Source organism: Hylaeus anthracinus, unplaced genomic scaffold (assembly GCF_026225885.1).
Source record: "Hylaeus anthracinus isolate JK02 unplaced genomic scaffold, UHH_iyHylAnth1.0_haploid 0, whole genome shotgun sequence".
Lineage (NCBI taxonomy): Eukaryota > Metazoa > Arthropoda > Insecta > Hymenoptera > Colletidae > Hylaeus > Hylaeus anthracinus.
The window spans coordinates 22,434,907-22,461,461 of NW_026533254.1; the positions used below are offsets into that span (position 1 = coordinate 22,434,907).

Genomic DNA, 26,555 nt, shown 5'->3' on the forward strand with positions numbered 1-26,555 from the left:
AAATTAGAAGGAACAGGTTACCAAGAAAGACAGTGACCAGCCCGCCGGGTGAACATTAAAAAAAACTGTGGGATAGAAGAGGGCGAGGGTGGGAGCGGGGTGGCGGAAGTGAGCGCCAGGGGAGGAGAGAAAATTAGGAAGATTGTAAAGGGAAGAAATAAAAGAAAAAAAAAATACGCGTTGGTAAGGCGGGGCAGGAAAGTAATGAAAGGAGACAGAGAACGCCGGACGGGGTAGGCTGGGGGAGGGGGCGCAATGAGAGAAAATCGACGCGTTCTGCAAACATCGACGCCGAAAAAGGCGCAACGGCGGTCTGGGCCGCGTGTAATTGCAACGAGTAAGTGACCTACCGAATCGGGGACACGGTACGTGACACACGAAAAATTGGATAATGCGAATTGGCGGTAACGACCGTACCGTACGGGTCGGCGAGGGGGCCGAGGGGGAGAGGGAGGGGGGACGGGGACGGACCGAATAAAATTGCGAGCAACGATGTGTACGTGTTCCGTGGCGTACAGGGCAGAAGGGGGGAGGGGGGAGTGAGCGACGACGAAAATGGCGCGCCGATTGCGCTGTAACCGCGCGGGAGAAAAACGCCCCTGATAATGTATATCATTGCCGACGCGGACGGGGGCATTATTTTTCGAAATATTTCGTCTCGCATCTGTGACCCCCCCGCCCCCCCCCCCCACCCCACCCCTCTTGATCGTATATTCTGCGAATGACACCTCGCGTCACGGGCAAGTGCACCCGGGGAAATTGATAATTCAACCTGTTCCGAACGGAACATTCGCGCGCCAACCAGAACAAGAGCGCCTATCGCGTTGCCACGAACGACTAACCATCGGCTGGCTTGCGATAATCAAGCTCTACCTGTTTGCCTCTGTCTGGACGTGGTCCAACTCGTTCTACTTTGTATGTCGATCGTACAGCTAATTCTACTTCGGTTTCGTAAGAACTCGTTTCACCAGTCGGGATATGCTCGATTTTGTTCCTTTTGTTTGCCTGGCGATGTATTCTATTTGTCTGACTATAGTCGAAGTCGTATCACTTGTCTGACCATTGATGATCGGGTTCTACTTCGTATTGACGAACGTATTTCATTGGTATGTTGGATTGTTCTAGTTTGAGTATATTTTGCGTTGGTCTGACCAAGTACTGACCCTTTCCACTTGTCTAGTGAGACCTAGACTCACACTACTTGTCGGATGATATAGTGTCCTCTATGGTCTGACTATTGCCTGACGTTACTACTGCCAGTTGTGTGAATTGAATTAGTACTATACTTCACTCTACAATTTAAATTTAATTCTACATTGTAGAAGACCAATTAGAAGACAATTTCCCTTGAAATACGTCCCCAGTTTATATTTAAATTTTCTTAAGCACTCAACAGAAGCAATCGCAGCATAGAATAAAATTTCGAAAAAGCGCATCCCCCGAGGTGATTCAATCCTCGATACCTCGCCATTGTGAAACTTCCCGCAATTCGTTAATGCTTCCCTCGAAGAAAAAGCTCCAAGGCGATAATCCCAGTTCGAATTCGAGCTCGCAAAGAAACGTTTACCCGTTCGCCGGATTATTGTTCAGCGCACACGAACACCGATCGCGCGCTCGTAGGAGAGCAGCAATTATGGAAAGTTACCGCCCTTTGATCGAGGCGTATCCGTTTACTTTATTGACGAGCTTAAGACGCTAACTTTTCCATTAGGAGATACCAAGCTGAATTTCCCCACAGGGGAATAAATCTTCTTGGTTTAGCCGTTGCCCCGGTTCAACGAGAAACACTTTTAAAAATTGCGTTCAATAATTCAGGCATTCTCCTCCTCTCGGCTGATAAAAAAGTGTTGGGGTGCCAGCGAGGGTGAAGAAGTACTCGGTGTAATTGGGAGAAATTACAATTTTCGTTCGCGAATCGCTGAGAAGTCTAGACAATTGGATCAAGCTTCCATGGTGGAAATCAACACGTTACCAATATTAACAGTGATCAAATAAAAACGTGGAAAATTCGATGGAAATATTTGCTTAGTTGACTTCTTGTTTCGGTTTCCTTTATTTAGGAATTGTTTCGCCATTTATTGGAAACAACCTCTCGTGTTCATAGGGGATGAAATTCCATCGTGCACGGCGGCACAGGATTAATCAAAGTCGCGATGACACGAAACTTATTTACCGATATATTCGGCACAATTGTAACCCGGAACACCCCCGCGGATACAAAATTCTGATTAAACTATAATTGTTTCCCATCGACGAAAAGTGGGACACAACGAAAACGATGCCATCCTTCGGTGGTATCAACTTCATTCAAAGTGATAAATAGAGCTTTCAGGACCCCCCACTTCGTTTATCGTATCAGTTTCGTTTATGTTAAGTAAAACGTTGCTTTTAAACGGACTGTCTATCGAACGGCAGAACTTTCAAGAGCATACTCTAACTTGGAAACGAAAAAGCTCTCGACGGAAGTTGCGGATAATTATAACAACTTTTTAACTCGCAAACATGCGCTCCGGCACTCGTATGTGTTCCCCCGTTCACGTAGGGAAGAATTTACAAACTGAGTTGTAGTAATTAACGACGTGTTAAACAAAAATAAAGGAGATTATGAACAATTATCTTGAGTATATTATTAATATTTTTAGCTGGACCCCGTAACGAGTACGTGAAACGCACGCGAAAACAGAAGCAACCAGAACGAAAAGCTGGGCAGTTGTTTCCCTGTAAAAAGCGTACTTCCAATGTACACAAAGCTAACTCCACTGTGGCTGACCTGTAACGAGTTATTCTACTGCTCGCAATTCAAGTCTCGTTTCGCCAACAGCGTCCGGCTACAATGAAATTCGACAGTTCAGATTATATAATTGAAACAATCAATTTATTGGTAGCACGATAAATCGATGCCCTTTAGCTCACGGTTGGCAAACAGAAAGACGTTACAGTCACTGTGTCGTGTAAACAATTCTCTCTGCGATCGTAATTTGCCAGTTACCGATATCTCAGCCAGCGTTTGTAAATAATATTGAGAAATTAATTTTTTTTCAAGGGACGTATTTCATAGTAACTTTTAATTTTACGTAATGCAGTTACTGCTTTATTTGTCGAAGGGTTAGAGTTATTTTTATTTGTTTCGCGTGGAGTACGGTACAGGCATTTTTCATTCTATCCAAACAGTGTATCATGAATGAATGAATGGATCTCAATCGAAGTAGCGAGTCCCACCTAAGAATTTAAGGTGAGCGTCAGCACGCTATATCGTGACGATATAGCGCGAAATTACCTCTGCCCTCTTAAATTAAATATAACACAACAATGAGAGCCAGAGGAACGGAATAAAGATGTCTTAATTACTTCAGCAATAAAGGAGCAATAAAGAAAATGAATGGCCGCTGGTTTATAGGTGTAAGAGATTTATAACGACATAGAGAAACAAATGGGGCGATAAATAACGTACGGTACATTAATGAAACATTGCAGTTTGAATCGCATTTTAGACGATTTGTTTGTTAGTCGGATACAATTGTTAGGTCTTGGAGGCCACATTTGAATAAAAAGGAATTTAATAATAAAGTATGCATTCCTGGATTAGTGTAATGCACAGAATGTATTCGTGAGCTCGTGTTGTTTCCTATAATCGTTCTACGAAGCCTGGGGGAAGGTAAACGTGCTTCATTTGTTCGCTTGTAATGAAAGGTGTTCATGTCTGACCATAATTCAACTCAATTTATTTCATCCATTGATCGTGGCCCTCATTCTACTTGTCAATCCATCGCCATTTCACTCTACTTGCCTGACTCATTCCACTTGTCCGACCAGTGACAGGCCCACTCCACTGGTCTGATCAATTACAGAGGCATTCTATTTATCTGGCTGTTATCGACAAATTCTACTCATCTGGCACCGGTTTGATAAATTTTACTAATCCATCACATTCTACTGTTTTGATTTTGCACCTAGAATTTATGCAATGTTCCTGGTTTGATAATATACAGTCCTATTCCACTTTGCTGGCCATGTCTGACTCTCTCCCTACTTTTCCACTGCCACAAGGGTAAACTGTCATTCCATACTGGACTAGGATCACCGAAAGCTCGATACTCCCTACTTCATATCCTTCTATAAACTCTTCATTCAGCTTTAGAACTCATTCTAAAAGATAAATCTCCTTTTGATAGCAACATCGTCCCCGAACCGGCGTTCGCGTGATCGTATACGTGCCTCCATTCGCTCGTGTCCCACACAAGGGCAGGAAACGCGTCAAATATCGATGTTATGTCTTGCGAACGACAGAGCTGCGCGAGACACGCGCGGTCCCGCGAGTATTCGATCGTCTCGACGCTGCCTCGAGCGCAATATCTGCAACGGAGCTGTTCGCGTGGAGTTTCGCGGACGAAAGGACGAGGCAAAGACGTTCGACGCTTTTCTCCTTAAGAGTAGGGGGCGCGAGGGGTGGAAAATGGTAACTAATTGCTAGAAATTCTGCCGCGGTGTTACCAGTTCGTCGCGCTGGCACACGGGAAGTTCATTACGCGCTTCCGACGATTCCTTTTCTCGTCCCGCTTCTCGCAACTCCCATCTCCTCGTCCGCCAGATTTAATTCGCCATCATCACTCGGGGGGTGGGATTTAACTCATTATTTCCTGGCGAAGAGGGGAGCTGGTGGCGCGACAATACGACTGTTATTGCGGAAATCGGTGTACAATCTTCCGAAAAGCGTGCAAGAGAGCCGAAGTGGAGGAACAATTTTGTCGAGGTCTGGTAGATTGGTGAAAGGACAGACAATGTTTATAATTCAGTGGTCAGTTCAGTTAGGCAATGAGAAATATAAATTGTCACTGAGTTGTGGAGTGTTTATTAAAATAGTGTTATTTAAAGTGGAATAGTGAGTGGGAGAATCATGGTGAAATAGTCGACTGGAATGGGACTATATCGAGTCAGACATACAGGGTGTCCCAAAAGTCGGGGAGGAGCCGGAAATGGGGGGTAGCTGAGACGATTCTGAACAACAATTTCCTTTGCAAAAATGTCGGATGAGGCTTCGTTAAGGAGATATTAAGCGAAAACCCCGACCAATCAGAGCGCGCGTAGACCGTTCGAGCGGCCGCGGTAGCGAAGGCTACGCGCTAGGCGGCAGCGTCTCAGCTATCCCCCATTTCCGGCTCCTCCCCGACTTTTGGGACACCCTGCATAGTGGGCCTTTATTAAGAATTCTCTTTGTCACTGTTCCTCGCGTATATAGGGTATAATTTCTGGATATTTTTGCACTTTCCTGCGAGGAAAGACATTTTCTGCTAATGTAAAAAAAATATAAAAGAGAAAAGAAAAATTAGAATTGGAAATGATCACTATACTCATAAACCATCGTGTATCGGAGTAAGGGTAGAACGAGGGTGACATAGTTCTCTTTTCCCCGTTAGTCACAACGTCTCGATAATAATCAGCACATAGCACGTCGTGTGGTGCGCTTGTTAAGGGCGGGGGTTGTAGAAACGGCAGCTCGGTTTTTGCGAGATTTAATTCCACCTTGTACGAGGATTACGAAACGCTGAATGAACCCGTACCAGTGGTTAATTTAATTCGTCACGCGTCACCCTCGGCGCGCGGCTTTTTTATCCTCTGACTAAACCAGCCCGTCGTTTTTTCGAGCTAACGGTGCGGAACTTTCTCGTCAAATATTGAAACTCGCAGAAACACTTACTCGGAACGGCCCCGCTGCTTCTTGAGTCTTCTCACAATTCGCGTCGCACTTGCCACGGAAGATTCTCTGAAAATTTGCAAATTTTTGTCTCATTCCTTCGCGGAAAAACTCAGTGTTTCCACATACCACTATTTCCACGTGCAGATTCATCACTTTCTTTTTTAGTGCTCGAGTGCGTTAACCCTCTATTGATATTGTTTTCGAGCAACAGACTTTTACTAATCGATGACAAAGGGAGATCTAAATCAATGGACTCAATTGATTAATTTTTATAAAAACAAGACACGTAAACTGGAGGTCTTTATTTATATTAATCGTTTAATGAAATTGTTATTTGGGTCTCAGGTACAGAGGAAAACAATTGCGATACAGTCAAACGGATCCTGTGGTAGAGCTGAAGACTCTTTCCTCACGTTTCCTCGCTGGACTCGATCACAATCGAAGATTGAAGTGACGAAACGAGCCCCCGTTGCTCGAGTCCTGTAAATCTCGTTCGATAACGGCATCGAACAAACGATTCCCTCGCTTCAGGACGCAACCTATTCCCATTACAAATAAATGATCAGCCAGTTCCAGGCGGCTCACTCGGCTCCGTGCACGTTCGAACCTCCGTTAAATATTTGATCGGTCCCCGAAGTTCTGGTCAACCGTTCGCGCGAAAGTGCACCACGTTTCTCGTAACGAAAAAAAGATAACCGTCGGCGCTTTTTCGCCCCTGCAGCCCTGCTATCCATTTAGCACGGCGTTAATTCAGAATTCATGAAACACGTGACGGGAGATCAGGATTCCATTTCCCTTCGGCCTCCCTTTTAGCCCCACGCTACCAATCTCTACGTTTCGCCTCGCCATCTTCGCACACCCTCACCCTTCGTGCACCACCTGTCAGGGCATCATCGTTTTCGTGCGACACGATCCTATCTGGATATTAGAGGCGGGTGAATATAACAATTGATAAGGTATTTCTTGCAGAAAGGGGTGGTTCAGTATATTTTTTATTGTAACTTTGATTCACTGTTGTAGACGCCAGAATGAAAAATAAATAAAGAATTTCACTCTGCCTTATCGAGTCAATACTCTATCTTACCGATAATATTCTACCTTATCGAGTGAGTACTCTACTTGAAAACTTATATTTGAATGGTTTGCCTTGGATTAAGGAGTATTTTAAATTCGTTCATCTTTATTTCCAACGTTTCCTTCAAAGTTATTTTCATATGCTCTGATTCTACGTATTTCTATAAGAATTAAGTTAAACCCCTATATGTTAAATTTATTCCACGTTACTCGCGTTTATTCACGTTGGATAATTTAAGAATAGTGAGTCGATTAGAGGAGATAGGAGTTCCAAATCCAGATGAGACTCCATTAGATAGATTGAAAGTTTCATTCGTCACGGATATTTCGCCGAGCCTTCCACGAAGCACCTCCAGCGAAGGGTATTAATTCACGTTCAATCAATTCTACGCTAACATGCCACGTTTGAAATTCCGGAACTGTCACTCTGTTCTTATCAATTAAAGAAGATATATTTGCTATCTTTACACCGGTCTTCGGTGGTTCCACAATCGTGAAGTTAATTAAAGAATGTAATATGACGTCGTGGAAATCCTGGTGTCCTGAAATACAACACCAGCCGCAGTTCAATAATAGCATTTTGAATATCGTTGAAAGTAATCATACCAGTTTTTTTGCACCAAGAGTAATTCATTCGATTATGAACAGCTGGGACTCGTAAGCTTCGTTCCCAAGAAAATCGCGCCCGGAGCACGTCTTAGTTTCCATACACGAATTTCCACCCCCATTTGTCACGCGTCTCGCAAGGCTACTTATTTGTACACGGCCGGGTGTTCATATCCCGCGACGATAGAACGCAACTGCGCCCCGAATTTACCAGTCTGAGAATGATCGATCCTCGAAGGGGGTCAGCTTGCTTCGACGAGGCATTAGTCCTCGCGCTGCGTTTCCGCTACACCTACACCCCGCACCACCCTCCCGCGCCCCTTGGCTCGACGAGCCGATCGTACGTTGGTAACTGCTTTGTTGCACGATCAGGTCGTTGCCAAGCGTCTCTGCGGAGCACTCTTTGGCGAAATCGACTGGCGCCGGGGTCCGATATTACTTCGTCGGAAAAGTAATTTACGACGTCGTTCGGATTTCATCTGGATGGTCTTCGAAATCGAACGATTCATGAAGCGAGATAAAAGCCGATCCCGTTTCCCTATACACAGTTTTTCACCGTCAGACCGTCCCGCCGGGCTGTCAGTTCGCTGCTTTATGCGCCGCTTTTTACTGTCCCGAGACAGGATCGCACGAGCTCCGTTCCGAGCACGGTGGAAATGGGAGTTTCGGTGGATCCGATGCGACCTGGGCCAAGTTGGAGCGATGTAATTGGGTTTGAAGCGAAAGACGGGAGAACTTTGGGAGACAGTTGCGCGTGACGAGACAAAGAGGCAAGTTTAAAGCTGCCGTTGAAAGCAGTTTACACGCGGGTTGCGCTGTTAAATGGTCCGGGTCTCTGGTCGTACCAAGATTTCTGGTTGCATCGTCAGGCGCTGCGAAAGCTCACTGTCGAGACGACGAAAGAAACATTCCATAATCCTGAATCCCTAACAATTCGCGAGATGCGACGAAACAACTTCGAACACCATCAAACGCTTTGTTTGCACAGCTCTTGGTCCGAAACTAATCGGAGATGGATTGAACGATAATTTCGCGATGTCTCAACTGAATCCAGAGATAATTTAGATCTAGATTGTACAAACCATTCCCAACTTAATCTAACTCTCAGCATCGTGAATCGATTAGATTCATGGCGTTGATTTAATCTAATGGAATCCAAGTCGTTTTTAGTCCATTACCTTCTCGTTGATGTAAAGTACTCAAACGATAAGACAGATCGTTTTGTAGACAATGTAGAACACTTAACGATAAAACAAGTCGCTCGGTTGATACTGTAGAACACTCTGTTGGTAATTGCTTCGTACAAATAGAGTTCTACATTGCCGACAGTGTACACTGAAATACCGATAGTACTCTACCTTGTCACATTTTTACTCTAGCTTAACTAAAGTCTTCTTAAAACTACTTCATTCCACACTCCTAACTTGAAACAGCATGCACTGTTTTGTTATGTCCTTTTCGAGCACTCGAAACTCCGTTTAAAATCCTCTCTACAGCAATTCCTCAATGCAAAGTGTCGCTAGAATCGGATCAGATAACCGTTGGACGCGTCACTCAATGGTGCGCGCGATATCCCCCCGGAAATTTCGGATAAATCTGTCGGCGTGCGAGTCATCGCGGAGGCGTGATATCTGCGAGTGCACGCGCCAACGATATTCGGCATATCTATTCCCCGCTCGAACGCGAAGTGCCTATCGAGGCGATTTTTTTTCTACCCACGTGAACGCTCGCGATTCTGGCCGGGCTCTGTCATAATTGCATTTACCGATTGACGCGGCTCGCAGGGCGCTAGTATCGCGACGCTTCGTTGGCGCTGGATCGTCATTAATGGGATTTCGCCGGACACTGCTACGCCCGATTCGAAAACAATAACGGGTTACGGTTACTGTAATGGGTAACGATAACGGGCGAAAAAACATCAACTACCAATTTTTGCCGCGATCGCCGCTGGCCGCATCGATACATAGGACGACTCTCTGTTCGTAGAAATTGGCACGATGGCTCGGCAAATGGTTTGTGTTTATTGCTAATAGAGAACATTCAGTGCGACGCCAGTTTCGATAAAAAAAAAGTACACAGAAAATTACGGGAAACGTATTTTCGGTGAGCTATGGTGACGATGGTTTAAAAGGTGAAACTGCCTTCTAAAAATAGACACCGATTCGAGTTTAGGAATTGTACTAAAAGGATAAAAATATTTTCTTTCGTTCATGCATTCATATTGCATATAGTTGTATCGAAATCCAAAACTCGAAATATTGAGAATAAGAGAAGGAAAAATCAATCCTGAAAGGAGTAACGCCCCGTACTGGGTCAGACCTGAGCGAACAAAAATTGTTTCACCCGTGCCCCGTTTTTCTACTTTACGCGACAATACAGGTTCGCGCGTGTTTCTTAGCCCCCGGTACGGCAACCGACAGCGAAATATGAAGTCTCGAGTGTTGGTGGTGACTTTTCAAACGGGTCGCGATACGTCCAATCGACAACGCCCTTGTTTATCGCGGGGGATGCAATTTCCACCCCCGTGTTGTCGCTCGCGACGGTCTTATTTCGCGAATTTCATCAAATTCTGACGTAAGTTACAATGAACTCTATACAGCCCACCCAGGTGGAAGCGATTGGAAGTTCGAAAGGGGGAAGTGCACCCGGATGAGAAATCGACTTCCCCACCATTCGTGCTTACGTGACAAATATTTGAAGATCGGTAGTTCTCGGGTATTTCCGTGTCGGGGCGCGGGAACAACGCGCTGCAAGTGACAGGGTACAGTTACTCCCGTCAAATGTTTACGCAGCGGATGGTTTAATAACCCCAGAGCGACGGGGTAACGCGCAACCGATGGAAATATTTTTCAGCCCTTTGTCTTCCATTCGCTTTGTGCAAACTTAATTCTACGATGCTGCCACGCGAACAATTTTCCCTTTTTCCTTTCGTGAAAAACGCTTGATACCCCGTAAGCAAGAATTATGGCATTCTACATTCTCTCAACCCCTTCAAGATAAACGTGAATGCTCGCCCAACAGCGACGTAAGAAATTGCGTGGTCGCTTCGATCGTTAAGTTCCCGATTATCGCGTATCGTGGCATCGTCCGTGCTAAACTATACTATGTAATAGTTAGCGAGCTCAAACTTCCGCCATACGGTGCGGCAAATTATTCGAATTCCGTCTGGCAGCCTACCATCGATCGGCCATGGTTACCGAAAATTAGAAATTGCCGTCTATCGACGACTAGAAGGAGCAACAGCTGCGAACACCGATATTGAATCACTGTAGGGGCTCGAACGAGGTTAGGTAGACGGTATTTTCCCTAAGCATCCCTGAATTAATAACGGGGAGCTGCTGCAACAATTCTTGCGGGGTCGATATTGTCGAATCGAAAAGAAATTGAGAAGAATTTGAAAGTCGACCGGTTCCCGAATAAATCGTATTAATTTTTGCGTGGAAACGGGAAGACGTTTCCATCCAATTTTCGCAAGGAAAATGTCGGTGAAATAAGTCACCGACTTTCCTCTCGAACCGTCTGGGATGCATTGAAAAGCGGAACGATAATATCTGGAGCCTTGAAAGCTCGAGGGGTTGAAATCGTTATGGCGTTGCGTGCGGTAAATAGATAAATGCCGACTTGAAGTGCATGAAACGCCACGACGAAGGCAGATAGGGCGCGCCGAATCGTGAAAATGTATTACCTCGGAAATAATTTGCATTTAGATCCCTCGATAGCTCAACAGAGTGCGCGCTCTGGCATGTCTCGAGGCGGTTTTTAAAATTCTGATGCTAAGCGACTTTGCACCAGTTCAGCGTTAATATTGTACATAATATACTTTTGCAGATTTAATTAGGGGAATAACACTGTTAAAGTTGAGAATTATCGAGTTCGTACTGTAAAAGTAGTGGGAACTCCTCTTGAATGTAGGGGTTTAAGTTTTGACTCGTGAATCGTTGACTCGTACTACTTACCTAAATTTGTATTCAACGTGTATCAGTTAAGCGACGATTCTGAACTGTTTCGGAAGAATAATTACCTTTTCTGTAGTGAAACATAACATATACGTGCTTTGAAAGATAAGATATTTCTTCGAGTGCTCAATCATTGACTCGTACTACTTCTATCAGCACTGATGCTAATCCACGATTACCCGGGAGTGACGAACAAGCCTAATGCCTTTTTCATGACAGGTTGTCATTGTTTAACGAAAACAAAATGTATGAAAACTCCAAGCATAGGAAAATGGATTCCAGTTCGATAATTATTGACTCATACTACTTATTTCCGTATTGGCATTTACATTCCACCACTGTGGGACGACTATGAACCTTTTCAGGTCATGAACTACCTTTTCCAGAGCGAAAGATACCATATTCCTTGAAAGGTGAAATATTATTTCTTCGATTATTCAATGGTTGACTCTCACTACTTCCTTCAACATTGCTTTTCAGTCACGACAAACCAAAATCGATGTACCCAATCTAAGACTCTTCAGATCGAAGATTCTCCACTTTCAAAGTAAACCAATACTCGCATATCCTTCGAAAATTAAAATATTTATTCTGTACCTACAAATCGTTGATCCATACTACTGGTTCTACCACTAATCGTCACGTATTAATCAAAATAGACGTCGCACAATCAAACAGGGATGTTTTAATCTAACATATAATTTTTCCTTGTGCTTTCAGCGATTACACAGGGATCCTACATCAGGTATTACACAGCCGCTTGGTACGATACCGTAGCACTGAGAGAACATCGTATCAGAAGTCGTCGTGACACTTCGGCTTCCGGGCATCCGGGGGACACGACGTTGAATCTACGCCTTCATGCTCTCGACAGGTTCGTAAAACCACGTATTCTTGGTGGAAATGGAAAGGAAAAGAAGGGTAGAAATGGAGTAAAGGGGCGTGGGGGCGAAGGAGGACGATCGTAGTAGAGCTTTGTCGAGAAAATTTCTACTTTCTCGCGCCAGTCAAAGGCTGAATAATCATTCGATGAACGGTAGTTTTTCGCCGAGTTACAACAGAGGAATATAAATTTTCATTCCGCGTCGACGTCAACTGACAACCATTTTCCGCGACGTACAGATGCTCCCGATGAAAAATAAACGCGAACCAGGCCGTGAGTACGACCAAAAATTGCGGCTGGAACGTTAGCATGCTCGACGTGGCATAGTTCGTTTTGGGGGGTAAAAATGAACGGGCGTGGTTTAGCAGCCGCGCCTAATAATTCATTTACCATGATAATTATTTCATTCAACGTTCGCTGTTGGTGGCAGCCTTGCGAGTTTTCGCGAGGCTGTTTAACGCTTTACACCCCTGGTGATTTTATACGTTCTCTCGACATAATGCACAACAACGAGTACCTTCGCTCGCGCGCGTCTGCGAAACGGGTAATTATTTTATGCGCGCGGAAAGAGGTTTCTCTCGAGAGCGCAAGTTCTGGACGAACTTCCAAGACAAAGAAGCCAAATCATCTCGTCCCAGCCGGGGTCCGTTTTATTATATTTCTGCCGTTTGGCGTCGAGCATAATTTAACGCTTGAGTAGTTTAGACGGGCCTCGAGTGGAAGTGTCTAAAATAAGGCAGACATATCGGGACGTTCAAAAGGAAAATCGTCGGAAACTAGAGGTGGCGTTTCGTTGCGAATACACTGTGTTATGCGTTTGAAGTTAAGTGCACTTTGATGCATCGTCAGTCAAAACGATTTACAGTAGACGTATCCGAAATAAATCAGCCATCGGTGACAATGTGGAAATACTCAGAAGTTTTAATATCTAGCAACGGTATTTAATCGTGAAGTGAATATGTAGATCTTAAATTAGAGTTTCATTCAGCAGTTTCGATAGAAATATCTGAATAATATCGAGCATCATGCATAATTTCGTATTTCGATATTTTGTTACGCGTTGATTCGCAGAATTGGAATCGCCACCGTTATGAGACCAGAAAGGATGAATGGGAAACTTAAAATAAGAATTCTATTACCAATACATTATGACGTATAGTTAATTTCAAACGGACTGCGAGTGTATATAGTAAACAGCTCCAGGCGTAGAGAATAAATCGAGCGAGGTTATGGAAGGTAAAATATAATACAGACGACGAATAAATAAAACCGTAAATGAATAGATGATGGAACAATTTCAAGCGGATATAAAAAATGTCAAGTTTCTAAAAATTCCTGTTTTATTCCAATCTGAATAAAGCTATTAGGATCAGAGATACCACCACTTGGAAATTCCGCTAGCGTGTTACGAGGACGATTATACTTTTCATGTAGATTAACATATTTCTATGAAAATTTGCACTAAAAAAAAACTGTTCAAAATATGAGATTTTAAGTTGTGCAAGGTACGTTTAAATACGAATTTTAATGCCCCCAGAAAAAAATTCTCAAACTGCAGCATTTTTTCTGCCAAAAAGTTGTTGTTGCCTTTAAGTGCGACAGTTGCCAAACAACTCCCTTGCAGTTGGCATACGCATGTTTGCTCTATCTCCTCGTGCCGTCTCGACATGTGGAACGATCGTCAGCCTCATGTGACATTGGCCCGACATGGTGGCCATACGCCTCGTTGAGCATCGCGATACGCCGTCACTGTGTTGTCACTGCCATCGACACGAGCCTCCTAAATCTTCGCGTTACACTCAAAAGCACAGCCAGGTCTGTTTCAGTGTCGCTGAACCGTTTCCTCTAATTGTCCTGGCCAACCCTTTTCTGTACGCCGATCATCCCCCTTGTTCCTTCTTTTTCCCTAGAATACATTGGAAGTGCAATATTTATTACAAAAGTTAATGAAAGTTAGAGCTAGAGATATTTGTCGAGTTACAGGTCTCGCAAAAGCTGATTCAAATGGCTGACTTAATATAATCAGGAACTACTGCCAAGACTGATTTTACATTCTCCGAACAACACATTACGTATGCGATTTTATTAAAATTAAGGAGGGTATGTCTATTTAGTAGTCACTATAGTTTAACCTTGTATTTTTTAATTCTTGAGCCTTTCCCAAATTCATTTATGCGTGTTACATTGATCACCCTCTCAATATTACACTTCGTCACACCAACTACCCTATGTAGACTTCATTTCCCTGGATTCTATTTTTTTGGTGCTCAACTCCATCCACCCTCTCTCGAGTCGCAAAACTTATCGCACCTTTAATTTATCAACTCTTCCTCCAACATAGTCTATTCTCTCAGCCACTTTCTACTCCCCCTATCGCGTAGCTACTTTTCCTTTCCTCCCTGTTTCTTCGATTTCCCCATCAACCCCCCGTTCTCCATCAAACTTCGCACCGCCTCGTTTTTGCCCTCTTCCCAACCCCCAACTCTTGTTTTTTGGCCTGACAGTTTCCCTCTTTGCTCCAGTTTTCCCGCACCCCCGTCTCCTCCTCGTTGCTGCATCCGCCTCGCATTTGGTCGATACGAGGCAGTCGCGATTCGAGTCGCAGCCACCTGGCTCGAGTGCGTCGTCGGAGAGGGTTGCTGCTCCCTTTGTGCGAGCACGTTCTCGATTGGATCCGTCGCGAAAAGTCGACTCACCCTTTGCCCACCGATCCGAAAAACCGAGAAAATCGCGTGCAAGTTCGAGAGACTTATCGCTGCCAAAATACCACCGCTCGGTTCTTTATACCCCCGAGAAGGTGGGGGTGGGGGGATGCAGCCGGTTCCCGAGCACTAAATTTTCCGTTGAAATACGAACGCCCGGAATGGAAGAGGGAAAAAATACTGGCGGAAGAAAGTGGCGGTGAAATTTATAAATGCGTGCTTCGGTCACGATTGCCGCGGGGGTGGGTTCTGGTGCAAGGGTTTGCACGGATGTACGACGGACGCGTGGGTTGCGGTCAATTTATTATGGAACCCGTTGAGAGGGACTGAGAGTCTCGAGGGGATGGTTTTTGCGGGTAGCTTATATAATACTTTCATTTTCAGAGTTTTAACCACGTGACTAGATGAATAGTCACCTGGACATTTTTGCAGTATCTCTACTGAGAATAACAAATACCTTTGATTAAAATTAATATTTATTAGGCATTCCTTTTATTTATTTCACTGTTTGGAAAATCAATTATGGAATTGTTTATAAAATTAGGTATGGAATTAATAATCGAGCTCGAATATAAGTAGTAAAGTTAGCCTTGGTCTTTGACCGCAAAATGTACTTCGATGTAACCATGTTTTATTTGAATACGGTTCCACTCGGTTTATCAAACTTCTTCCACGACGTTTACCAGTTGAAGAAAAGACAAACCGAAAGTTCTGGCGAACCTTTCCGGCTACAGACGATAAAACTTCGTTTTTATTGTCTGATTCGGTTATAGAGGCCGATGGCGGGGCAGCTTTACGACAGACGGAGTATCAAACTCGAGGGAAAACAACTGAAATTCCTCCGCTCCCTCGATAAAGCTAAGTAGCGGATAAATTCAGGGATACCGTGACCCCGTATTTCTATCCACTGTCGTACCAGCCCTCAAACACATCTCAAAACGGTGACACGTGCATTACATCCTGGTATAAAACTTACAAACGAAAATAGAAGTCTTTTAGAATCCGGAAGAGTCACGAAATTTGGTCGTTTTTTAATTTATTTACACCACTGCCATATTTTTCATTTCATTTCTAATACCAATACAGCAACGAGTCTCAAAAAATGTAACGGATAGCGCACAGTTTACTCTCGAAGCGTGGCGACTGTATCGCCCGAAAGAGGGTGAACTATAGTCCAAAACAGCCACCACCCTTAAAAAGAACATTCCGGAGCGGAAACAGCAATTCACGAATGGTACGAATGGTCCTCGTCCAACCTATGCCATTTCTCAGTGACATTTTCCACAACCCAGTATGGAATTTGAAATGATCTCACGAAAGAACCACCCTCTGCCAGCGAGGGTAGGAAGTTCACCGTGTCCAACCATTGAGTACCCCATTTTGATTTTATCCTCGTAATTAAAAAACGGTCGACAAGAGGTATAAAAGGGGATTATCCGACGAGAAAGGCAGGGTGCAAGAACAAGGGAAAAAGCATCCCCTTTTGCGATTAACCCGCCCTTAAATGGGGTAGTTAAAGCCGATCGTCATCGCTGGGACAACGATATTGCGATGGAGACGGATCAGTTAATATTATTCGCCGGTAATGTTCCGACCCTCCTCTCCTGGAAATCGTGTTTCCCGCGCAATCCTACCGGCAGGGGTGCAATTAAAATCGGCGACGCGTTCGTTGCATCGCGTCGCTGCGTCGCGTTCCGATTTTCTTTCATTACAGGCGGGCACGATTTAATTGGATTGTTCGTTAATGAGTTCCTTGAGCGATAATCGGCCGAACTGTTGCGAATAAACCGGCGCCGCGCTTCCAATTAACCTTAATATCGGCACTTATAGCGCACGGGGGCCGATTACCGTCCTTTAATTATAGAAATTCGGACGTGCCGATCGGCGAAAGGGCACACACGACGCGGCCGGAGGAATCAATTCGAAATCGATTCGAACGGGACAAATAGGGTAGTCACCCTCTGTCAGGGGATGCACGTGTCTCTCTACAAACTTTCTGTAATGATTTGCTGGCCATTAACCAGCCTTGTCAAGCCTGCATCCAGGGAGCAGTACTTTTTTAATGCACAATACTCCGTTTTGTGAAATTGGTAAACAATTTGTTTTGCTAAGTGAACTTCAAATTAACTTTAGAGTTAGTTGAGCATAACGACGGCGAATATGTTTTTCAATAATAGAATGTGTAAATTGGTGCGGGAGTATTAATTTATATTTTACGGCGAATGTCTGACTATTTCCGTACTTTTCTACTTATTTCAGAAGCCAAGTAGAACAACTCCGATTGCGGAGGATGGAATAAACTTTTGCAAAAGCACAAAAACGAAAAGGAATGTTTGTTAATTAAGCTAAGAATACTACCAGCGAGTATCCTTTTCCCTCAAGAAAATCGTCTAGAAATTAAAATTCAACTACTAATTAAAACGCCCTCGATCGATACCTGCTGCCTCACTGTTATGCCACTTTTTCCAGTGGCAAAAAGAAATTGGGTTACAAGGGGGTTGAATAAATCTTCATTTTTTCCAAGAAATTTCAGTCTCGCCAAAGTACCGAGAACAGACCCAACAAAAAAAAAAAAAAAAAAAAAAAAAGAAAAAAGAAAATGTTGTTGGCAAGAGGAAATTTATCTTAATTACCACATGGTCGTCACCTTCTGGAACGGTGGAGAAACGAACGCGTCCGAGAGCATTAATCAGTTACGAAACGTCGCTCGCAGGACGATAAACTGGCAATGAGGTGGGCAAGAAGTGTCCTTCGCACGACCCCGCCGTCCCTCTCCCGTCTCTGTTCCGTGCGCGTTAAGGTGTCCCTTACGCGGATGTATATTACCGAGGGAACGAGGTTGTTTGAGGGTGGAGCGCATTACCCTTGCAAGTAATCCCATTTCTCAATGGTACATGCATCACTCACCGCTCCTGACTAATCGTCCTCTCGAGGAGCCGGGTGTTGCTCTCGCGTAAATTGAGCAATAACGTGGTAATGCACGGGTCCGACGATAATTTTCGCGGCAGCGATACGGCACCCGTGACTAGGAATTTCCGTAAATATTCGCGTTTCATCGAGCACCCTTCTGTCTGGCCCTCTAAACTATGTAGCTTTCGGCGATCGTTTCGGAGATGATTATGCATGCTCGGTCAAAATTTACGTTGCTGAATTTCTAGGGCCATTCGACTTTTAGGAGGGTAGGTCCTAAACAGTGATGACACTCCAGGTGAAGAGCTGTCGAGAAGTCCCTATACAGAGAGCGATTCAAAAGTGGTGTCACGAAATTTAGAGACAGAAAATATAATTTAGAATTTAGGAAATATTGGAGGAACATTATTACTTGTGTAAGATAAGTTATTTGAAGCTGGTTGTACAGTAGGATTCAAAAATAATGTCAGCACGTTAAAATTAATGATCAGTTACGTTAAATGTTGATACAGATTAATATATACGTTTCTAATTAGGTAGAATTTATTTGGAATGTATTATACAGGGCGATGCACAACTGACACTTCCCTTGGATCGCCCTGTAGATTCTCGCGACCACGCGACGTTTCCGTTGTTCCAACTCGCGAACCTAATTATCCCTAAACATTTTCCCCAACTGTCTGCCCTTCTCGTGACTTTCAAATTAGTCCCTTAGACATTGTTTGCATTTCTATTGTCTCGCGTACCCGCCACCATTTTGTGTATTTCAAAATTTGAAACACGTAGCACGGTATTGGGTGAAATGAAAATTGAAAATATATGGGGGGATGCTCTCGCTGAGAGCTCCGTGGAAGTTTCGTCATTTTAGGGGACTTGAGAGCATCTTCTCGTACTTTCACATTAAATAGAAAGTAATTTTTGAGTACAAATCTTAATAATATTTCAGGATGCTTCTCGACATTATTTCGGACTAACAAAATGTTCGTTTAAATTCCAAACTTCGTACAACAAATCCTCCTAGGGACCGGGGGTAAGTGTAAATAAGCGAATCTTTCGCAACGCGCGAATACAAAGCCATAACTTCATTGGGAAGCCAATGGGCGAATAAATCGATTAATATTCTCATAACATTCGCCCGCTCTAATTCAATTTTGCATAAATGTCGAACGATGTGGCATTAGTTACCCGGCTAGCATTTAAAGTTAAATTAATTGATAATCAATAGCCGGCGGAAATTATTAGGTAATTTGAATCGAGTGGAAGCCTAACAAAATGCAGCTCTAATTAATTCGAGCGAACGTTACTCCGAATTGGTAAGCTTCCGCCAATGGGGAACCCGACGCCGCCCTTTATCATTAAACGCACATTACACCGTTCAGTCCTGATACTCCACTGAAATTCTTTCATAAATTTCACGAACCTTCTACGCTTCTTTAATCTCCCAACAATTTTAATGAATTATGATTCTGGCTACTGCATTTTTCATCGGATTCGAACCGGAAACATGAAGAATTCGTGTTCTGCTCCCCGATAAAAATAGGTAGCATCTTCAAGAACTATTAAACATCTATTAATTATCTGAGAATATTAAGAATTATTCAAAAAATTTATTTCTGGATATTTATTCGTAGCTTACTATATATTTAAAAGTAAAATTGATAACGATAGTTGGTAGCGCCTAAAATTTAAAAAAAATGTCACTTTCAGTAGTCGAGGTGGATATCGAGTGACTCGAAACAGTTCAAAGAATATTCCTGCGATCGACCAGGAACGCTCGACCAATTCCAGGGGCTTTGACGTGCTCGTATTATACCCTTGCATCGAATGCAACGCACGGCCGCTGTGTGCAACTCGCGAAGGAACTGGACATTCGTCGAGTATGCAAACGACAGTCGCGTTAGACGAGGAACAACTATTCCGAACTTTGGCCACCCCGCATATAACCGCAACGACGTTACTGGCCGGATAGGAATATCGTGTACAGATTTGCATTGGACGTGCCGTAACGTCGCACATGGAGACATTTTCCTATCTAACCTGACGGTGCACTGTCCTTCTAGCTGCCATAATTTCTACCATTTGGGTTCCCATGATTGTTGTTCCATGCATTACTGTAATTTTGATCCCACTGGTCACAACAATTTATGTCTTTCAGGGTGCTAAAAATTTCGCCCCTCGAATCGCCACGTTGTTTGTCTCTAAAAATTCCACAATCTTTATTTATGATACTCTAATAATTATTGTTCCTCGAGTTGTCACAATTTATATCCTTCTTATTGTCAGAATTTGTGGCTCTCAGGGTGCTAAAAATTTCGCCCCTCGAATCGCCACGTTGTTTGTCTCTAAAAATTCCACAATCTTTATTTATGACACTGTAATAATTATTGTTCCTCGAGTTGTCAACATTTCTATCCTCCTATTCGTCAGAATTTGTATCTGTTGCTAAAAGTTTCATCCCTCGTCAGAATTTCTGTCCTTCGAGTTGCCGCAATTTTCCAATTTCCCTCATTTCGGAGCCACGGAAGAACAAGAGTCCAAACTTTCCACTAAAACTTTCCCCTCCGCTCTCCCCAGTATCAATATCGCAACTTCCCGCGGGTAAAGCGTACCGAGACACGCGATACGTAAAGAGTCACGGATTTATGCGTTCGATATGTCGACTGTCGGTGCTCGTTTCGTAGTTTGGCGTCAGTAACACCGTGCCTCGTGCTTTCCAGCCAAAGTTTCCTGTACACCACTCCCTTAAGATTCACCCGGCAACCTCACGTTCCGACTTACATAATGCAGGGCCGAACTTGGCAATCTCGCGGATGAACCTCGTGGAACTGTTGATTGTCGCTTTCCAAACGACGCTGCCTGGCGAAACGTAGCAAACTAGCCTCGTAATGAATTGCCGCGGGTCTCCATCTTATCGCGGAACGCAAGTCATTATCAGAGTGTTACTCTTCCAGGGGCAACATCAATTCTTAAGACCTGTGTATCTTGTTAACAATTTCGAGGCATTGAAAGTTTGCCAGACGTCCAATGAGATCTCGATTCTTCGTCAAAACGTGGAATCCGTTCAAAAATTACTGGCTTCTGTTACCCTCCACGTCGAATGTTCGGTAAGTGTCGCAAGGTCTTCACTACATTGTGACACTTACCGACCAGCGGATATGCGATTCAATCCCTCTTACTCTCTTTTAAAAGGGATTCAATCCAGAGTACTAAACAAAGAAGCAGTGGGTACAACCAGTAATCAAAGAATCTACCGCGACACTTATCGAATATGCTACATATCTCAGGAATGGTTTATTAGAACCTCGTGAAATTTGATATGGCCACTTCTATCTATGAGTAATTGATGGTATCAAATTTTTGATGAAATTGGAGTGACGTAATTTGGTATAGCGAATTCCATGTTGATTACAGGGGTTGATAACACCCTTTCGCAAGGAATGAAGTCGCGACTCGAGGACAGGACACATCTCATTTAAAATTTTCCTTCCGTTCCAATATGCGGTGCAGCTCCCCCTCGACGACAGTTCGTATTAACGTTTATGCAATACGGTTATTGTTGAGAAACTTTCGCGCCAGTTAACGGACGCCGCCGCGCGGCCGTGAATCGCTTACGCGCGTTATAGAACATCGTTACTATTATCCGCTTCCTTATATTCCGTGCTTCTCGTTACCACGTCGGAACAGGAATACCATTAGGTCGACTATGCTTTCATCTTGAGCCCTGACGATTGTCAGGGAATTACACTTCGTAACTTTTCGACCTAGCAACCGGTTAAAGTCTTGGAAAACGCCTATAGACGACTACACAATTTTCCCAAACTTCTATATTTCATCCTGACGATTGGCGAGGCATTTGTGTCCGTTAATTTTGTTTTTATGCCTGCTTAATTACTTCTGCGAATTATTTTAATGAGATTTGTTCGGGACGCAAGACGTCGCTGCGAATTCAGCGAACTAGTTAACTCGTTTCAACCGAAATTGTTGGCTAACGAGTTCCGGTCGCGTGGCCGACAAGCCCGCAAACAGAAGAGTTCGGGAAAATCCTGGCGAATTCAGCCAATCGAACATGGCACTCGAACGATCTGCCGTTTGCTCTCGATTCATCAATTTTTCAATTTTCGCACATTCTGCCGTGACGTTACCGTTCTCTCTTGTTTTTCTCTGTTGACAATGACAAGTGCTTTTCCACGGGACACGTCGAACGTGATTACTCGTAACAAGTGAAATACATGGTCATTAATGCACTCTTAAACAATAACATTCTCAATCATCCCCTCTCGCTTCCCTTCAGTCCCAAAATTACTATAAATACTAAACAATTTATTTCTTATAATCGTATTTCAATATTGTATCTTTCTGATCGTGTTTCCATATTGTAATCAATCTTCATTTACATTTCATAACTGCATTTTCATTAATTTCTAATCATTTTATTTAATTTTTCGCGGAAAATATTTCTCATTTGAATATTGCACGATTCCCAGAATTTATTTTTCAGCTTCAAATTGAAATTGTTTATCCTTTTTACATTTCTTTACATTCGGTGTAAACTACATTACATTTGATGTTAATAGTATTTTTCAAAGTGTGTTGCGAATAATTTTTTCATCAAGCTGGAGCTCCTTCCCAGCGTCACGGTCCATTATGGAAATTCATTGAATCCAGGCCATTTGAATTTGCCCCCCCCCCCCCACGTCTCCCACCCCACCGCCTCCAAATGTAAATTCCCTACGTACCAATTCCATAATTACTTTCGCATAATACGCATTAGTATGTATTACACATTCGCTAGGACGCGCTAAATCGTCTGCATTAGCGACGGTAAGCAGCCAATAAGAATTCACTTCCTAAGAACGTCCCTTAGAAATGAAAATAGACTCGTGGTTAAATCTTGGCGACTATATGCTCGATTTTACTACTTACGAAACGAGCCACTTTCGAAATTACGCATTTTCAACGGATTTGAAAATGGTGGCGTAATTATTCTAATGGATTGCAATATACAGTAAGCTAATTAGAGGTTAGGTTTAAAAGCAGCCTCCAGGTTGTACCCCGTCGTCTGTCATTTGCTAATCACTCTGCCACGACACGTGCGTTTTCTCTTAATATGTATAATAACGGTCTTCTAGCGCTAATAATAATAATGGTAATTACGTCGGGAAACTGAAATGGGAATGCAGGGGTCGTTGAACGAAAATTTTCCCCTCGTTACATAGTTTGCAAATAAAAAGGAAAGTTTAAATCACGCATCGCGCGCCGTGATATGATTATTGCACAACGACGAGCTAATTAACGCGACACGGTAATTTAATTAATGCTCCTCGTAACGCGCGATGACATTAGTATTTTCATTGCGTTACCAGCCAGCCAACATTGCGGTATTAGTTGTTAAAAGTGCGCATTGCGATGCACGTCGCTGCGGACAGGGCTTTAGGAAAATCCAGCGGCGACGTGACGCGTGTTGCGCAATTGGGAAAGCAAAGGGTGACGCAAAAGTAACCTGACCCAGAATTTTCAACTCGTATCAAAATGACGTACACTTGTAGTTTCCATGTCAAGCTTTTATTTTGTTGACGCTCCCACTCGCTGCATTGAATCATTTTCAAAGTCTGTCGATAAAAAAAAATTTGAACGTACTCCAGAATTTTCTATTTCACCATACTGGATGTTTCGCAAGTCGAAACGTATTTTGATATGTTTATTCTTACGTAACGAGGACAAAGTTCAAGGAATTTTTATTAAACCACTCTCTAATGTAAATCAAATTTATTTTTCTTTTAATATGTTATGAATATTCTATTAAACCCTCTATTTCTATAATTTCATTATCGGAAATGTGTGTTAGTTGTATATCACCCTGTGCAATTTTCAGGAATGCAATTAAGCGCGTACCACCTTTATCGCGATACTAACGCAGAAGGGAAGCCAATAATTTCCCTCATCTGCAATTGCGTAATAGACGAATTCGAATTCCTGTAGTCTTGTGACGTGTTTACTGTAGGAATTTGTTTCCTCGTTCACTTCAGTTTCAAACTTGGACTTCATTTCTGACCCTATTTCGGATGTTACAAAATATGCAGTTTTCAGGGAAGCCGGTTTATCATTCGCACGTGTCTCATACGTGATCCGGGTCAAAGGATAACTTTCCAGAATATGGAATTCACATACGACACGTGAGAAACGAGATCTATAAACATTTTGACGCGGTAGGTTTACGTTTGACCACACCAAAATTGAAAGAAAAGCGAACGTCCCAATTGTTCGACAAATTATTGACTATCATCACTTCGAACTGTACTAGACAGCTTTGTACACTATTTTTGATGTAGAAATTAATATGATAGGATGAAGAACTTAAGGGATGAAAATAGTATCTTTCTTCTCTTTTATAAAATAAACAAATTCCTTAATTATTTATTATTTTGATTTATACAGTATGTCTCGCGAAATATTAAAGATACGAAATAATCGGCTGTCCAGGATTTCGTGGGATATACTGTATATACTATCGTAGTATTAATTTTCTATCGTGTATTCAAAATTCTTTTCAGCATCATCACCACTTCGACACTCACAATAACCCACCCTACAAGTTTTCCACACACTGTAGTCACAAAACACAATCCATGGATGACAAAATTAATCTCAGCCCGGAACTCATCTTGCCAATTAAAAAATAATGACTCCTAGCTCACCAAAATAACTCACCTCCAAGTTGGTTTCAAATCTACCATTTCTCCTGGCATTGAATGATCACGAAATCCTATCACGAGATTAGACCCATCCTCGATTACACGTGTTCAACACGAGATAAAATTCCCGGGTCCCCATCAAAATCGTATCCAGATCCAGAACAATGGCTAAACGATGTCACAATCTATCTCCCCGGCAATCACAAAATTACCATGTTTCATCAATCACTCTTCGATCGCGGTAGGGAATACCCTGGTCGTGGAAAACGTTGGGGCAGACGGTAACTACTTCATCAGTGTTGGATTAATCCTGGATGCGTTGCTTTCAGTGTCTCATCAGTTACATTAAACACTGTGACATCCGCGGCCGCGCGAACGCGCGCCAGCCGCTTTCTCCGCGATGAATAATTGAAATCAGCCACGCACTGCTCGTGAAAGGAGGGCCGTCCACGATCGATAGCCTATCGCGGGCTTCGCTAATAATTAGGTGAAAACATCGCCTCCTCTCCGATGGGATTATCGATTGTGCGGCACCACGGTTGCATGTAAACCCTGCCACGCGAGTCCGTGGAACACGTAAGGGACCGGTTATAACGTAATATGCGGCCCTCGTTACGTTACATTGTGCAATTATTATGTGACACACTGTCCCGTGAAGTTCGGTTCGCCACGTCCAGTGGTTCTCATTCAATGTCCAAACAGGATTATCCCGAATGTTGGACGCGAATTCGAGATGTAAAGAATCGCGGCTGACTCAACAAATTATGGCTGAGGCCAAAAAATGTATTGTTGCTTGTGCTTTGGGTCAGCCATCTTGAAAATGAAAATTAGAAGGTGCGTTGATCGAATATGCGAAGCCAATTGACGCACAAAGGGGCCAATTAGGGAACGCGTAGGTTGCGTTGCTTTGAATTATGCAATCATCGTGTGATACAGTATTCTGTTAAGAATATTTCACCTATTTCCGTTGTTCTCAACCGTGTGTAAAGTTTTCTTCGCTATCTTGCAGAAATTTGAGGCGTTGATTAATTATACCTTAAAGACAACAGTGCCTCTGAAATTGGACTCCGGGTGCAGTAGTTCTCATTCATTATCAGCTTGAGTTTGAAATGAATAAATAGTACATTTCTCGAATTATGAATATTAGATGAACCGGAAAATAATGTCGTTTTTGCAATTTTAAATACTTGTTTATCATTCATCAGTTCATTGATTTTTATTGATCTGGCATTGGCAATTTGCACACTAGATGGCAAAAGGCTATTGATAACGGGAGCGATTATACAATCAATAATTAAAAATAGAAATTTATAAAAAATTTGTTTCATATAAAAAATCAATTCGTGTACGGCAAACGAAAGCTGTTATTAAATTTATTGTTGTTACGCCATATTTTACTCGGTTGATTCCGTTTCCGAAACCGATATTGCAGCCAGCGATGGCATAACGTTTGAAATTCATCGTTCCGAATGTAATAAATCTAGCAGATTCACGTGCGCAAATTACATTTGAGTGAAAAATATTCGGAAAAACGCGCCCCGTTTTAAATGCCTATTCGTTAAATATTCATTCTAATTTGAAACATTTGTTTCCTGGGAAACAATATTATTCGAGATATCGTACATTCTCCCGGGACAGTTCAATTTTTGATTATGAGTACCAACCATACTAATAGACGATTGAAAATGTACATATTTTTTTTAAAAAGCATTCCACAGCTTTTCCATCCTTACAAATGTAATTAGACTTGATGGAAACCATGTATATCTTAACTTAATCGACTAACGAGCTAGGGATAGTTACAGTGTTTGATATCAACGCACTTACGCCAATATGTGTGTGAGTCTTAATAGGTGTGCGGATTAGCAACTGCTAATATTGGCTAATTGATTATGTCTGTCCTAGTGCGTTCAAGTTTCGAAGGGCTCAATTTAATGTTTCGTTTATTCTGGTGACATTCAAGAAATTTTTAGAGATCGATCAATTATTTGTAAAAATAAATCGATCCTTTGATTCTATTGTAGAGCATATTATACC

The 26,555-nt window shown here is 42.9% G+C and overlaps 1 protein-coding gene across 1 annotated transcript in view; it reads left to right on the forward strand.

The window, feature by feature from the left end:
• The window catches only part of LOC128896276 (disintegrin and metalloproteinase domain-containing protein 10-like), a 166,816-nt gene that overhangs the window by 17,067 nt on the left and 123,194 nt on the right, over window positions 1-26,555 (forward strand). The window contains exon 2 of the mRNA XM_054159527.1: window positions 12,052-12,205. Within this exon, the coding sequence (XP_054015502.1) occupies window positions 12,052-12,205 (154 nt within the window). The remainder of the gene's footprint in view (window positions 1-12,051; window positions 12,206-26,555) is intronic.